Below are 17,231 nucleotides of genomic sequence, written 5' to 3' on the forward strand. Positions count from 1 at the left end.
TTTTTAAAAGACAAAAATAAGAAACTAAATTCCCAGTTTGTAAAGAAAAAATCAAAATTCCCTTCATTTTAGGGAATTTTTAAATTCCCTGTATTTTCCAGGTTTTCCCTGTGGAGTGGCAACCCTGTAAAATTTTAAAAACCACTTACAGGTTAATATATATATACATTTATTATCACATTAATTTAAAAGGGAAAGAAATATGGTTTTATTTTATAGTGTCCAAAACATGAGACTTTTATTACTGCTTTATGTATCTACAAACCATTTATATATATAGGAATGAACATAAGCTATGTTCTTGGCTATAGGAAGGTGTCATCAGTTTGAAAAAATAAAAAAGGACAAGATGATTATTTTATTATGAAAAGGAATTTTTATTTGCTGTTAGAATATATTTTATAAAATGTTGTTTAAAATCTACAATGAACTCTTACACGAAATTCTTCAGATGAATTTTTTGACAATGAGGGATGCTCAAATATAACAATGATTTAGTCAGCTAAACAGTATTTATCATAGTGAAATAACTTAATCATTATTTTTTTCATGTAGTTCCTCTTTCTAGAAAATAGACTTCTGAATCCATATTAATTTTTTTCTTATATTTTAGAACATATAACAAATTAAATTACAAACACATTAAATTAGTTGACTAGCATCCATGTAGGCTAAATATTTATTATTACTTTTGAATCCGTTATAATGTTTAGAGTATGAAAGCTGTGTAAATAAGATTCAATTTGCAATTAAACGAGCATTTTAGATCCATTTAGAAGAGAGAAGTATTGTTTAAGGAAAAAGGACATTAAAAAAGGGAAAGGAAATTAAAAAAAGGCAGTATCGCTGTTTTTCAGATAATTTTCACCAGAAAAAAGCCATGGCAATGTAGAGGTGTTACCTTGCAACAAAGAGTTGCACAAGATAAGAAAATTCCAAATATAACTTTACATCGTCAATTAACTTTCCGTTAGAGAGAGAAAACAAATATTTTTTGGAGAAAACTTTTAAGTAGCAAAGATGGTTTTCTTGCCAGGCGCATTCTAAGAATTGACAAAATACTGCATTGGCAGAGGTACTACAGAAAAAAAGATAATGCATAAATTATTTCATCACAATTAATACATAAAGTTTAGAAAGCAATGTTTTACTAGAATGTCCCTCGTAAACAACGATTTCTTAGTCTTGAACTTAGAAGCAAACTCACGTAAGCCATACCCTCATTTCTCAGCTATTTAAATTTATTGCAAAAAATTATTTCACACCAGTAGAGAAGGCACTGGTTTTTTCCCAGGCCAAGCTTCTTTAGCATATTTCTTCTTCTTAGGTTCTTGAGATAAGTTTGTTTCATTGGCAACGTTTGGATTGGCTACTGTCATTGCATAGTCGGGAGCCACTTCTAATGGTTCCAAGTCAATGTCAGGTGCTGGATTTGGCAAGTGCAATCCAAGTTTAACAGAAAGAGATGGTGCAAACAAAGGACTGATTGGACCGTAAAGTGAATCAGCACGATGGTGCTCTCCGGCAGTATGTAATGATTGTGCCATTCTTTTGGCTGGATGAGATATTAGACTTGTGCCAAACAAATTTGCAGATTCTTCTCTTTGTCTCTGAAAATAAGAGAAAATAAACTAAAATTTAAATATATAATAATAAGTGCAATTAAAACAAAAAGATAAGTAGAATGTTACAGTGTTACTCTTCTATGTTACTTTGTAGTTATTTTATTGTTGTTGTTACTTATGCCTATTGCCAATACCAGCAAGCCTGCTTGAAATCTAAGCGAATTTCAAGCAGGCTTAGGACAAGGCCGAAAGTGCATTCCCCCCCCCCCCNCCCCCCCCCATGGCCTCATCTATGGCCAAGAATACGACTTCGGCTACACGCAGGTCACAGCTCATTTTACAGGGAGGACCCAATAACATTCCATCCACAGATCATAATTTTGACCTGAACCAGAGAATGATCAATCTCCAAATCCGTACAGAGGCATTGATTAGTTATGGGACTTAGTGGCACCAACATATTTAACATGCATTAGTCACTATTTAATACACGGGATTTTTCGACCTGCAGGATTTCAACTTTTGTTCCCACGAACAAGAACCTAACAGTTAATTTAATAAAGTCTATTGAAGTTTTTTTGCTATTTTGTATCTATCATATTATCATTAACATATGATACTACCTTAGAGCAATTTATCAAATGAAAGAAACATATATTTAGCATTTTGATCACTGGAAATTATAATTCTTAGAATGAAAAATGCCAATCATTTTATAATGAAAAAATGTTTGCAACATTTTAAATTTCCTGTTGCTTTCATAGCCAAGTTGCCAAATAAAAATATTTGCGCATCAAACGTGTCAAAAATTGTAGCTATCTCAAAAATTGTAATCAATAAATCTAACAAATATTTTTAACAACACATCTGTACACATTTGATCAGCACATACTTTTTTTTTTAACAAAAAAGTACTTTTACTAACAAGCATGAAACAAGCAGTTGATTAATTACTTTATTGTAGTGTTGATTAATTACTTTATGTAATTAATAAATAATTATAAAATGTATTTTTTTTACAAAGGCTGTCAAAGTGGCAACTTCTCGAGGTATTGTCTCACCAAGCCAATTGAAATTATTATTATTTGCCAAATTTTTTTTTATTTGTCAGAATTTTTTGTAATTTTTGAAAAAACAAAGATGGTCAAAAATTAAATTTTAACTTGATAAAAAAGATAATATATTTAAAATTTTTGATATGCTCAAGAATTTTTAAAATGTTAAAGAAATCTGAAAAGGATTTTACAAAAAAAGCTAATAAACATTTTGAGCATTGGATAATTATTTTTCTTTTCTTTAAAAGATTATCTGGAAAATAAATCAAATTTTATTACTTCAGGACTTTCAATTTACTTAATTTCAATTTAAATTTAATCACATAAATCCTGAATATTTTAGCTGAAAAGAAAATCCTGGTTTTCTTTTATAAAAAACTTTCATTACACATGTTTCATAGCATAGAAAAACAATTAACATAAAAAAAAAAAAAAAAAAGGAAATATTACAGACATACTTATGAACCATTCAATCTAATTATGTTATAATAATTGCTTCCATGGACTAAAATTTTATCAAGCAAAATATATGAAAAGTTTTATTTTCTTTCTTTAATTTGTACATAAATGCGATTTTTTGGAATTTCAAAATTTAACAACATCATATACCATCACTGTTATGATTTAACAACCCTTCTATAAGAAAATTATCTAATAAATATTAAATAGTCTATAAAAAACCAATCTTAAAATAAAACTTACTTTATTAGGGATGATAGCTGACTGCACTAAGTTCCTAAAACGTCCCACAGTTGGGTCGATATCCTCTGTAATAAAAATATCAGTTAGAATAACAATACCTAATATAAATATAATTTAGGAAAAATATATATGGAAAAATTCTGTTGATATTACCTGGGTTAATAATTTCTTCTTCGTAACTAAACCTGACAGTGTTTCGGCTGCGCTTTCGATTGGGATGCTTCATTTCTTCATCTGTAATGCCTAACATGGTTATTCTTCTATTATGTGCAGTATTGAACTCTGTAAGATTCTAGAAGGAGAAAAAATATAAAATTTAAGTATTTTATATTATAGAAATGATGTATTTCATATTGATAAATAATCAAATACATGATAACATCCAATTGCAAAATAAAGTATGAATGGAGAAACATAAAGTGAAATTTTCACTTACTTAAAATCAGTAAAGAGTTAGAAGTTTAAAAAGTAGCCCCATAAAATATTTGGCTGAAAGTGAACTAGATTATAAATAAGAAGGTCTGATTAAAATATTTAGGACCTCTTTGCTTACATATTGAATGTAATAAATATTAAAAAATAAATAGTCAGTGATTTTTAATGAATGTAAAAACAAAAAAACATGTACACTAAAAATATTAGTTTAAAATGTTAAACTTTAGTTTGAATATTGCTTATTTTATCAATTTTTTGAAATATTAGCTTCTGTCCTAGAAACTTATTTGCCAGCGTAAATAGCAACTTTTCTAAAGAGAAACTTGTTTAAGTGTACAATCTAAAATGAAGCTTTTTAGGATAAATTTTTAAAAAAAAAATAAATTATTTTCTACAATATTAAAAGGAAGAATTTGTGCATGTATGTCTCTTGTATAATTCCAGAACAATTTGTGTAAGGGCTTTAAATATTGGACAGCACTTGAAAGGAGGTATTTTAGTCTTGATCATAAAAACCGTAAATTAATATTGTAGCAATGTTGTAAAATAAAAGGAAGAATTTGTGCATGTATGTCTCTTGTATAATTCCAGAACCATTTGTGTAAGGGCTTTAAATATTGGACAGCACTTGAAAGGAGGAATTTTAGTCTTGATCATAAAAACCATAAATTAATATTGTAGCAATGATGTAAAATTCAATAAATAAGAAAAAAGAAACTTACATCAAGCTCAGTTTCTGTCTCTGGTAAGCCTAAAAGACCACCTTCTAATTCTTCTGACTTTTTCTCTAAATCCTCCGATGTAGAACGACCAGCTTTTTGAGGTCTCTCCCTTAAAATGTAGATTCTTGTTGAAGCCCCAAAGTGAAATTTACTATCGACAGGAAGTTGTGTCGGTTTATTAGCTTCCAGTCTAATGCTTCCAATATAAGTACCATGAGCTATAAATATATATTAATGATGAAATAAATGATCGGATAAAACTTTTTTTCAATAAATAATTTTTAAAGAATGCCTAATTTAGAGAGAAATCAATGGAAAAAAAAAGTTTACATCAAGGATCAAATTCTCATTATCACTTTGCGAGAGAATTGAGGATGAGAATATATCTATATATAAAAAGATCTGTGCAGTATTACAGTATAAAATTTAATAAAAAATGTGTTGTTAGTTCAATTTTGTTGGGGATCAATAATGTAGAATTTGTTAACACTTAAAAACCGATTAAGGATAAGATTGAAAACTTCTTATAAACAGTATTAAGGCTATGAGAGCAAAGCTATTATTTTGTTCCTTAAAAAAAAAAAAAAAAAAAAAAAAAAAAAAAAAAAAAAAANAAAAAAAAAAAAAAAAAAAAAAAGTACAAAAGTTTCACCTTATTGCATAGGAGAATATTAGTAACATAATTAAAGTAGATAATTATTAACAAAAATCACACAAGCAATGCAATTTCAAGATATACAAATACAAAACTTATATATCTGAAGTTCACAACATGGCATATTTAATTAACATGGCAGTTTTATCTAAGGTTAGATGTCATCAGCAGTCCCATTTGAATTGTTATTATAATATAAGTTATCTCATATTCTACTTTATAGTTAAATTAATATACATGCTACAACAGCAAAACAATAAAAAATGATATGTTCTGTTCCTATGCCTTATAGTAAATTATAATATTGTCCATGGACATATATAGATATACAGATATTGAAATTTTAGTTATTGCTTTATCCACATTATAGGTATCAAATAGGATTAAAAATTTATAACTTTAAAAGGCATGTTTCTATGTTTTTATTCAAAAGTTGTTTATTTTAAAATATATAACTAAATATATTTTAAAATATAAGACTAACAACAAGTCTTATTTTAAAAACTTTAAGCAAATTGAACTTTTGTGATTTTTAATCTAATTAGCCAGGGGTCTGCCCAGACTGAATTTACTACCGTTTAGCGGTACCTTCACAAATTCAACTTTAGATAAAATGGTAGTTTCACAAATTCAACTTTAGGAAATTTCATAAAATACTTTTTTTAAAATTTATTTTTGTATCCCTTAAGAAATGATAAATCTATATTTTTACCATGTTTTTGTGTTGACTTTTTAATATAATTTTTAATTTTTCACAAATTATGTCAAAATTTTCACAAAATAGGTACCTTTTAGAAAAGCCTAGACAGACCCCTGTTAGCATTGAAGTCACTCATCTCCTGATTTGAAGCTAACTTTTTCTAATTTTCACAAGAAATTACATAGTATGAAAAGTGACTGATTTTAAGGACAGAGCAACATTAGTTAATCATTGAAAATTTGCTAATTTCAATTTATATGTTCTAAAATGCATAAAGCATTAAAACTGTTCAACTTCCAAAATAAATAACATTTAAAAATATTAATATGAGAAATATACATACTTGCCAACATTGGAGAAATAAAATAACAGAGCATAATCATGTAAGTCAAAAAGCGAAATTCAAAATTAGAAATAATATAAGCACTTACATTTAGANCGTGGCATATTTAATTAACATGGCAGTTTTATCTAAGGTTAGATGTCATCAGCAGTTCCATTTGAATTGTTATTATAATATAAGTTACCTCATATTCTACTTTATAGTTAAATTAATATACATGCTACAACAGCATAAAAATAAAAAATGATATTTTCTGTTCTTATGCCTTATAGTAAATTATAATATTGTCCATGGACATATATGAATATACAGATATTGAAATTTTGGTTATTGTTTTATCCACATTATAGGTATTAAATAGGATTAAAAATCTATATCTTTAAAAGGCATGTCTCTATGTTTTTATTCAAAAGTTGTTTATTTTAAAATATATAACTAGTAAATATATTTTTTAAATATAAGACTAACAACAAGTCTAATTTTAAAAACTTTAAGCAATTTGAACTTTTGTGATTTTTAAGCTAATTAGCCAGGGGTCTGTCCAGGCCGAATTCACTAATGTTTAGCGGTACCTTCACAAATTCAATTTTAGGTAAAACAGTAGTTTTGCAAGTTCAACTTTAGGAAAAATGGTAGTTTCACAAAATACTCTTTCTTAAAATTTTATTTTTGTATCCCTTAAGAAACGATAAATCTATATTTTTACCATGTTTTTGTGTTGACTTTTTAATATAATTTTTAATTTTTCACAAATTATGTCAAACTTTTCACAAAATAGGTACCTTTCAGAAAAAGCTAGACAGACCCCTGTTAGCATCGAAGTCACTCATCTCCTGATTTGAAGATAACTTTTTCTAATTTTCACACGAAATTAGTATAAAAAGTGACTGATTTTAAGGATAGAGCTACATTAGTTAATCTTTGAAAATTTGCTAGTTTCAATTTATATGTTCCAAAATGCATAAAGCATTAAAACTGTTCAACTTCCAAAATAAATAACATTTAAAAATATTAATATGAGAAATATACATACTTGCCAACATTGGAGAAATAAAATAACAGAGCATAATCATGTAAGTCAAAAAGAGAAATTCAAAATTGGAAATAATATAAGCACTTACATTTAGTAAAGTAAAAAATATGCATATAAATCCTAATCTAAAGAGGATTTCTTAAACAATTATTTTTAATTACTTAAACTAGTACTAGTATAAACACTCAACATACTGCAGCGCTGGCAATAGCACCATCTGTTGATGAATAAGAAGTATTTTTGCCCTCATCGGATATTTTATTGGCAAAATTTAAAAAAAAAAAATTTCTTCAACAAATACGGAAAAATTCAAGAATATACAGATTTACAGGAGATAATCATAAACTACAGGAGCCTTTGTTAAAAGACAGGAGACTTGGCAGGTATGAATATATAATAATATGAATATAATATTAAATATGGAGATAACAGCCATTCATTTCAGTAATTCATGTAAAATGTTTTTTCCCTTTAGCACAAAATGAGTAAAATGTTAAAAATGAGTAAAATTAAAATGTTACAGCAAAACGTAAAAATCTTGGTAACAATGCAACAGATGATAGAGCAATAGATTCTATACAAATATCTCACTTGAAGAACAAAATAAAATTCATCATAAAATTGTACCCTAATTTACACACAATTTTATTTACATACAAACTGGAAATGCAATCAGTTTATAAATTTGGTGCACTAATTTAAATCTCAGAGTTTCCAAAAGGCAATTTTTGTCTAAACTAATGAAGGTACATATTCCAATAATTATTCTTTCTAAGACTAAACTATATGAATTTTAATTTCACAAAGTAACAAAACTTTAAACTGTAAAATGAGGTTTCCTTGAGTTTTAACCTTATTTTGCAAGGGGTGTAATATTCCTAAAATGTAAATCAAGAAGCAAATTTTATAATAAAAATAAACAAAATTGTCATTTATTGACTTAATTTAATTTAATTCTTAATTTATTGACTTAATTTATTAAAGCAGATTTTTTTGTTTTGTTTAAAATTTCAAAAAGATGTATCTATATTAGAGAATTTAGATTTAAATAGGAATAAAATATTCTTATTTTGCAATGCTTTTAATTATATTTGTAAATTTTTGCATTAATCTAAATATATGTAATTTTTGTATTAAACCCATACTGATCTGGGGACTTTATTTACTTAAAAGTCTAAAGAACATACATGGATGAAGAAACATTAAAGAAACATCTGTTTCACCTTATATTAGTACCTTAAACCACTTTAAATTTGAAACGTTAGGACAATCATAACACCTAAAATTACAAGCAGTTTTATAAAATAGTTCTTTGCTTTATGTTAAGTTTTCATCCGTATTGAGTTACATGCTTATGAAGTATTAATAATTTTTTAGTCTTTGTGGTCCCTGGAATTTGTAGAACTTTGATGTCACGCAGCTACTTCTTCGAAATTAAAAAGAAAGTATTTTTTATTTTATCACTGAAATTTTGTAGATTTTAGTTTCTGATCTTACTATTGAGGAGAATTTTTGAATTATTTACATGATTTGTAAATAACCACCCCAATTTAATCTTTTTTTTTATTTATTATTATTTTTTTTTGGTATTTTTCATAGTTTAATGTAGTAGTACTTTGATTACTTTACACTAGAACTGCAAAATGGGAGATTGACAACAATTTGGGGGACATGCCATGACAATTTTGATCTTCTGCAGAGGGGATGGCTCCCCCATTTTGGCAGTCAGATAGTTTGCATGTGAAGTTGAGCACTTTATGGTAGTCAGTTTAATAAGGACCAATACAAAGAACCTTTGGGCAATCCAATTCCCATACTGATCAAAGCAATCGCCTACACACTCACTGATCATAGTCAGTGATGCTTGACTTCGGTGATCTACTGGGAACCGGTCAACTATAAGACACACAGTGTGATGAATATTTGATAAATAATGCTACTTTCAATAAGAAATTAATGGATAGCAAAATTAATTTAGCCTTCGATTATTAGTCGCAGGTCCCTCAACATTGTTTTATCTAGTAGGGTGACCTGGGGTAATTCCTGATCAAGAAATGCAAATATCTATTTTGTGAAAAAACTATTCAAAATAGAATTTTAATATTTACTGGAAGTTTGGCGCTATATGAGATGAGTCCTATGCCACCTTCTTTTGTTTGAAAATCTAATTAGAATTTAGAAGATTTTAAATTTTTAGTGATCAGGAATTACCCCAGGTCTTGATCATTTCTGGGGTAATTCCTGATCACTTCTGGGGTAATTTACTGATCACCAGTTTTTATTGTAAAGGGGCTGTTTAAAAATACTTATATAATGGTAATTAACAAATAAGACATAAAGATCAAACAAATAAACCAAAAAGATATATTTAAGCAGCTAATAAAATGATTTATTTAGAAGCAAGAAGAAAGATTAACACTTTAAATTTTCAAAAATCTTTGCATCGTGCCATACATTTTAGGCAATCAGCTAACTCATTCGACTGAAATATAAGAGAGTTCCCACATGAGCTACTTTTGCTGGATTTTTTAACTTCATGAAGGGAAAGTGTAAAGTTAAGTAAGGTATGTCAACAGCACTGGCAGCACCTCTCACACTGAAATTTTCATTTTCAATCATTAAAAGAAATTCACTAATTTTGCTTTCTGGAAGCTTAGTATNGACTTTATTTACTTAAAAGTCTAAAGAACATACATGGATGAAGAAACATTAAAGAAACATCTGTTTCACCTTATATTAGTACCTTAAACCACTTTAAATTTGAAACGTTAGGACAATCATAACACCTAAAATTACAAGCAGTTTTATAAAATAGTTCTTTGCTTTATGTTAAGTTTTCATCCGTATTGAGTTACATGCTTATGAAGTATTAATAATTTTTTAGTCTTTGTGGTCCCTGGAATTTGTAGAACTTTGATGTCACGCAGCTACTTCTTCGAAATTAAAAAGAAAGTATTTTTTATTTTATCACTGAAATTTTGTAGATTTTAGTTTCTGATCTTACTATTGAGGAGAATTTTTGAATTATTTACATGATTTGTAAATAACCACCCCAATTTAATCTTTTTTTTTATTTATTATTATTTTTTTTGGTATTTTTCATAGTTTAATGTAGTAGTATTTTAAAAAAAAAATTGTCTCTAATTTAAAAAAAAAAAGTTTTTTTTAAAATAAAACTTAGGTGATCATTATTTACCTCAGAAACAGAGTGATCGTGAATTACCCCGGGTCACCCTAATAATTTTTTAAATAAATTTCATTAGATTCGAAAAAAAAAAAAAAAGCATATACCAAAAATAAGAAAAAAATTCTTTCTCGGATAAATAAATTAATTTTGAGGATATAAGGCACTTTCGTCTCCAAATTGTAAATTAGTAGTACAGATGCCAAAGCTAGTTCTTTTAACAAGTACAGAAGGACAGCTTTGGCATGCTTATCTCTGAATAGAAAAAAAAGAAGGCAATAACACTTACTAAAGAGTCAAACTTACTACTTCCAAGATCTACTAAAAAGGTACGGTTCAGATGCTTATGGTAAACTAGAGCTGCATGTACCCTTGAACAAGAGGCATGATCAATACAAAAATCATTTAGCTCAGGATTGCGACCAAACAAATAGCACTTTTTCTCATCAATCATCAATTTCTAAAATTAAAACAAACAAATATTTCTTATTTTTATCATATTTGCACAAAGAACCAACAATAATAATTTTTCTTAAAAACAATTAAGTACACAGGTTTCAGTTAATTTTCTACAAACCTAAGAAAATGTCTTTTGAACCAGTATAAATCAAAGAACAAATACAGGCTCAAGTAATAAACAAACATTTACCTGAATCAGCTTATCAATTTTTAAAACATCAAGATGAAGACCAACTGGTGGTTTTCCAGCCCTAAAATAAAAATATTTTCATCACATCTTAAATGCAGTCATAATTAAAGATTAAGCAGTTCTGATCTCATCTTAGATCTCTGATATTATTAATAGGTTGAGTTTAATGCTCATTCTCCTTAAAGGAATAATTAAAGTTATTCACATAATTTTTGAACACTGCTTCTCTCTTAAAAATAATTTTTGTCTTTGTTAATTAATTAATTAATAGCCAGTATGAAAAAGAAAGGAGAGGTGAATGAAAATTTAAACTTCATAATCTTTTTTTCAAGAATTACATATTTTGTCCATAAAATACCGTTTAAATAAAGAACACAACAGTATCTTTGATATAATCTTTTCCTCAAATTTTTTCTGTAGGAAACTAATACTAAATAACAGTAGATACAAAATAATTTGAGAAGCTTGAACAGAATTCTTTATAATCAGAAAATATAAGTATAGTAAAATTTAGCAATTTACAGGTTAACTTTCCATTACCAAAGCAATTTATAACATAATGTTTTAATAATAGAACTATATTTTTAAAATCCAATTAGTAACTAGCATGCGGATTACAAAAAGTTATGCTTAATATAAATATTATTAAATTAATAAAAGAAAATTTTGCTTCGAAAATTTAACAAAATTGTTGTTGAAATTAAATGAAAAAAAAAAGAAAATTATTATAATATATAATTTGTTGAATTTTTCACTCAATGAGATATGATTGTTACACCATTAATTGACATACCTTGATCTAAAAATATAAAGGTGTTATCAGAAAATATAAAGGCGTTACCTACGCAAATATCAAATGTTATATTGAAAAGTAACATTGTTTTTNGGTTTAAATCAAGCTGATTTAAATCAATGAACCCTGGTTACCTATGCAAATATCAAATGTTATATTGAAAAGTAACATTGTTTTTAAAGTTCAATAACAGACAACACCCATATTCTTTATTTCATGACTTATAAATAAGTTAGCAGACTTTATAGTTTCCTATCTTTACACTCATAAATATTTATAAACCTAGATCAAAATATTAGATACTGACACTTTTATATAAGTTCCTAATAAACATGCTCAGTATTAAAGCTATTGTACAAATAAATTTAAATTTGTTTTAAGTATTTAATCAAAACTAAACAAAATTATCTAACTATCAACAAGAAAAAAGTAAAATATTAAGACTTAACATTTTAAATTATTAACTTGGTTGCGGGTCTTTTGAATCAGAGATAAAACTTAATTTTTTTCTATACACTAATGAAAAATGCAAAATAAAAACATACTCTAAATGTACCTTCTTTTCAAGATTAGTATTAAATAAACAATTTTAAATAATCAGTTTTTCAGTGAAACCTCTCGGTAGCAACCACTCTCTGTTCCACTATAAAATGGTCGTTAATGGAGGTTGGTCGTTCTAAAGTTACCTCCACTGATTTCAAATTATTAGCGAAGGGACATGATTTTTCGCAAGCGATTTTAGATTTTAACTTCAGTGCAGAAAAGTCACTTGTGTTGTTGTGATTAAAACCAGATACAGTACAGGACCCGTTATCCGGAAATCAGAAAACCGGAAAACCAAAAAACCGGAACGAAAATCAATAAATTATCCCGCAATTTTTTTTTTCCTTATAAGATTTTAGGATTTTTCTTTCTTTTTTGAAAGATGTTTACCTTACCATCATTTTGGAAATAATCATTAGTGTATTACTTCATCGTTTTTTCTTCTTTTTAAGATTATTTCCCAATATTTTTTTTTTCAGTTGGGTTTAACAATAAAAAAAAAAAAAGGCTTTTTGTAGCAATTCAGAAAGCCGGAAAAATCAGTTATCCGGAATAGCGATGGTCCCGGATAATCGGTTCCTTACTGTATATGAATAAAATTTTGCGTCAATAAAAATGATCCCTATAGATATAATTATGTGTAAAAACAAATAAACAATTGTATTTTTTGCTTAAGTTTGCATTCATTTTTATATCATAAAAATTAGTTATCTTTAATAGATGAGAAGAGGTTTGTTGGTTTGAGATGCTTATTTTTTTTCTAGAAAAACTTTTTGTTTTCGAATTTAACTTTCAACTCTAAGAAATAAATCATTGTCAGCATCGTCCTTAGTGCACTCTGACAACAGCATAAAGTTGTAGGGGGATATTTCCATATCGTGATCTGTTGTGCCAACTACAATCGCCAAGATGCTAAATAGATTTTAAACTTGCAAATTTAAAAAAAAACAAAAAACATGTAGTTGTTTGCCCAGGGGTGGCTACGAGTTATACCTTTCGAGTTGGTCCCTTTCTGTGATGTTTTTTTTTAGTTTCTCACGGGCCACTGCCCGGAAGTTTTCAAGACTTGCCGATTATTCTGCCACAGAGATGATTAAATAAGAGTCACTCACAAACATTTTGAATATATATTAATCTATTTATTTGTTTTGTTACTATTTTTCTTTTCAGATTTTTTTGTGTTTCCTAAATTGACCTTTTCGTCATTTAGTGGAGAGGTTTGCCCAATTGCTAAGAGAGGTTTCGATGGTCTCTCCTAAATGTTGCCTTCAACACAAAGTTTATAGAAAAAAAATTCTGTGACCCCCAAAAGTGGTTATAAATAGAGGAGGTCGCTACTTAGAGGTGGTATTTCCTGGAGGTTTCACTATAATAGCAAATACAGAAAGAGAAAGCTATGAAATATTTGAAAAGTGAATAAATACTAGGCACCAGAACATGCTATTAATAACTAAAAATAAACTATTTAATGCTGGTTTGCACTTGAAAATAATGGATGTTCAACTCAGTTTGCAACAAAATATTAAAATCTAAACAATTATCACTTTAAAAATCTATTTTGTAAAATAGATAGGTAGTAAAGGTTAAGTTTATAATGAATAATAAATCTCTTACCAAGAGGGTATGTCGTAATGATTCGCCATACTTAAAAAGCAGAATGTGGCATATTACCTAAAATAAGTATTTAAAACTTTCATTAATTAAAGAACTAGTATTTTGTACGAGGAACTCATAGTTGGATTTAAATTAGACTTACTAAGTTCAATTTAAAGTTACTTTTGGCACATTTGCTTTATAATATGAAATTCCTAATAAAATAAAAACAGTCAAGAGTAAATCATTATTTTATTGCTATCGATATATACTTTTTTATTTTAATAAAAAAAAAAAATCAATTGAATTCTAAATGCGGCCCCTGCTGTTGTTGTTGTGTTGATTTTTGAAAACTGCCACTTTTTGAGAGAAAAATTTGCCGCACGATTTTTAACTGTTTTAAAATTTTTTGATTAGATTTGAAACTTGAAAAAAAATCACATATTGAATGAGAAAAATTATTTCAAATTCAATAAATTTGATAATTATAATAAAAATATGGAATGCGAAAATATTTCTCAAAGTAAGCTGTAAGTTGGATAAAAGGAAGTTATATATTAACACAAAAACGTAATCTTATGGAAGTTACTGCGAAGTTGATAATTATTTGATAAAAATAAATCCAAGAAAGTAATTATCTGCTTTATAATATCAGTTTTGATGTGTAATTTTTTTTAAGTAAATGTCACCACTTTCTGTTTATTTTTAAATCTTTAATTCAGTTTAAGTTATATTTGTAGTATTTAATTTATAGAAAGGAAGAAAGATGGGATTAGATGTTGTAACTGTTTGTTATGCCCTAGCCGTTGCCGGAGGTGGTATATTAGGATACATCAAAGCTGGTAATCTGTGTTTTGCATAAATTATTTTTGATATAATGTCTTTATAATTAAGAGGTACTCTTTAGTCTCTGTCTAATTTACTTTTTATTACAACTGGTCTTCTGTTAACAACAGCATTAAGTTAGTTTATATGAATTTAACTTATATATATATTATACTGTATAGTTTTTTTTTGCATGTGTTATAGTTAATTTTTAACACATATTTAATAATTATGTGACTATTATAATTATTTAGACTTGATATGATAGAATATTGTTAGCATTTCTTATTACTATTCTTTTTTTACTTTTTGCTCATCTGCTCAGACTTATGTTAAAAATAATAGCTTGTGTCACAATATATTTCATTAATTAATTTTCTTTCAAAGATTTTAATTAAATGTGTTGGTATTTATCAATAAAACAGTGTAATCTAAACGGAAATTAACATTTCTGTACACCCCAAAGTTTTGCTTAACTTAAATGTAAAAATTATTATTATTTAATTATTATTAAATTAATTTACGATTCTTATTACACTCTCTGATTATTTACATAGGTAGCACAAGTTCTCTCCTTGCTGGATTAGGTTTTGGTAGTGTTTTAGGTTATGGTGCATATCAAACTTCCTTAGATGGAAAGAATTTTCTTGTATCAATTAGTAAGTAGTATTTAAAAACATGAATATGTATTTAATTTTATACATTTATTGTAAAATCTAATTACTTGCAAAATTTTATTGAATCAAAATTCAGCTGTTAACCTAGTTGTTCTTCTCACTTTAAAATGAAAAATACATGCAGCATGCAGCTAAGGATTTGATAAATATAAAATTCTTCAATTTAAGCCTGAAAGTATTTTTTCTTTGTTACACTTTGTCATTAATTAAGTAAGAAGGTAAATGCAATTGTATTAATCATCTTTATTTCTTTAGAGCTTGATTAACACTTAACACATAATCATTTTCTTTTATTTTAACCGTTCAAGAATCTTATACAATATTGGATAGCTCAAAAAAGAAAATCAAGGTTTACATTATAATGGAATGGAAACAATGCAACTTTTGCATTCAATGTGGATTGCATTTTTTTGAGTTTTCCAATGCAGATTATTTGTAAGTTGAATAAAATATTTCAATAAATTAAAAAATTCAATAAAAAATAACTTCTGTAAATGCATTTATGTTATAAATTAAACCTAATTTTTTAAATAAAAAGATCTTAATAACTGAAAAATGTTGTTGTAAGGATCATTCCTTTACCTTTTGAAAGTTCTAGTTCTTAAAGTTTAATTCTTTTCATTTCTTATGTAAGTTATTCAGAAAAATAAACAATGACTAAAATATTGTTAAGTGAGAGTTGAAATATGGTTTTTCAGTGATATTTCCTTAATTTCTGAGTTCCTAGAATAGAGAAAGGAATAAGAATGTCAGGGATTTTTAAATTAAAGAAAATGTTGAATGATAACTTTAGAATAATTGTTTAAGATGTACTAAGTTTAGTACATCTTTTGATCTTATTTTTAGTGATGTTATTTAGCTAAGAAGTTCTTCGTAATTGATTTGAAAAAGTTAAGAATTGCATGCTCCAAAAATGTAGGTATATGTATTAGAGAAAAGTGAACAGTTTCAAAATATATAGCGATTTATTTTCATTGTAAAGTATGTTCCATTTTGCGATTCATATGTTTTAAAACTATGAATAATGTGTATTTTATGTGTTAGTTAAAATTTATTACAAAGAATGAATATGAATGTAATATTTATAAAATATTGCAGAAAATTTATGTTGGACAAAATGGGTTATAACTATTGAATTATTTTAGTTGCCACATTTACTTTGGGAGTTATTATGACTTATCGATTTTACTATTCTGGTAAATTTATGCCTGCTGGTTTAATAGGTTGTATGAGGTAAGATTTTTTCAAATATTTCTTAAAACACATTAAAACCAAATCTTTATTTATCATAAGGTTTTTATGTATGTTTTTCCAGTTAATTTTAAAATTCAGAAGATTTATAGTATCACATGCAAAGAAGGAGCTATAATCATGAATATCATTATGTTTGATATCAAAAGTTATTAACCAAGTTCAGTTTTTACATTTTTACTTAGGAAGTTATTTATATATATATATAAGAAAACAAGAAACAAACACAAAAAAAAAAGAATTTTAAAATAAAAAGCATAAAAATATGGAAATAATTAAAAATTTATAAAACTTGAAAAAACATAATTTTTTTTATATATATTAAAAGTTACATAATTTCGTTCGGTGACTGAAAGCTATAATTTCAAAAACTTTATTTCGGGATGAATAAAAAAAATTATGATTTTCCCAACAATATATAACATACTACGATAGCCTATTAAATAGCTAGATTTGCTACATATTCATTAACTAAGTTTTTCATTATGAAATTTATAAATCTGAAG

General features: G+C 26.8%; 2 protein-coding genes across 5 annotated transcripts in view; one reads left to right on the top strand and one right to left on the bottom strand.

Moving 5' to 3' along the window:
• Positions 1-356: 356 nt before the first annotated feature.
• LOC107442278 (nuclear inhibitor of protein phosphatase 1) lies at positions 357-14,302 on the bottom strand. 2 transcript variants are annotated; one of them, XM_043044649.2, is made up of 8 exons: positions 14,136-14,302; positions 13,994-14,050; positions 11,044-11,104; positions 10,701-10,854; positions 4,480-4,697; positions 3,476-3,614; positions 3,323-3,387; positions 357-1,610 (listed from the first exon to the last, which is right to left on the bottom strand). In XM_043044649.2, exons 2-8 carry the CDS (start codon positions 14,020-14,022, stop codon positions 1,260-1,262), a joined length of 1,017 nt encoding a protein of 338 aa, XP_042900583.1. In that variant the 5' UTR covers positions 14,023-14,050; positions 14,136-14,302; the 3' UTR covers positions 357-1,259. The 2 variants fall into 2 exon arrangements, with proteins under 2 accessions (XP_042900583.1, XP_071033834.1); XM_071177733.1 differs by having other exon boundaries at positions 14,156-14,301.
• Positions 14,303-14,464: 162 nt separating this feature from the next.
• LOC110282490 (transmembrane protein 14C) overlaps positions 14,465-17,231 on the top strand; it is a 5,673-nt gene continuing 2,906 nt past the window's right edge. The window contains exons 1-4 of one of the 3 annotated variants that reach the window (XM_021146011.3): positions 14,465-14,602; positions 14,727-14,814; positions 15,355-15,456; positions 16,620-16,707. In XM_021146011.3, the coding sequence (XP_021001670.1) occupies positions 14,739-14,814; positions 15,355-15,456; positions 16,620-16,707 (266 nt within the window). In that variant the 5' untranslated portion in view covers positions 14,465-14,602; positions 14,727-14,738. Of the gene's footprint in view, positions 14,651-14,712; positions 14,815-15,354; positions 15,457-16,619; positions 16,708-17,231 lie in introns of all 3 variants that reach the window. The other 2 variants (XM_021146012.3, XM_021146013.3) reach the window with 2 other exon arrangements.

This window comes from Parasteatoda tepidariorum, chromosome 2 (genome assembly GCF_043381705.1).
Source record: "Parasteatoda tepidariorum isolate YZ-2023 chromosome 2, CAS_Ptep_4.0, whole genome shotgun sequence".
Classification (NCBI taxonomy): domain Eukaryota; kingdom Metazoa; phylum Arthropoda; class Arachnida; order Araneae; family Theridiidae; genus Parasteatoda; species Parasteatoda tepidariorum.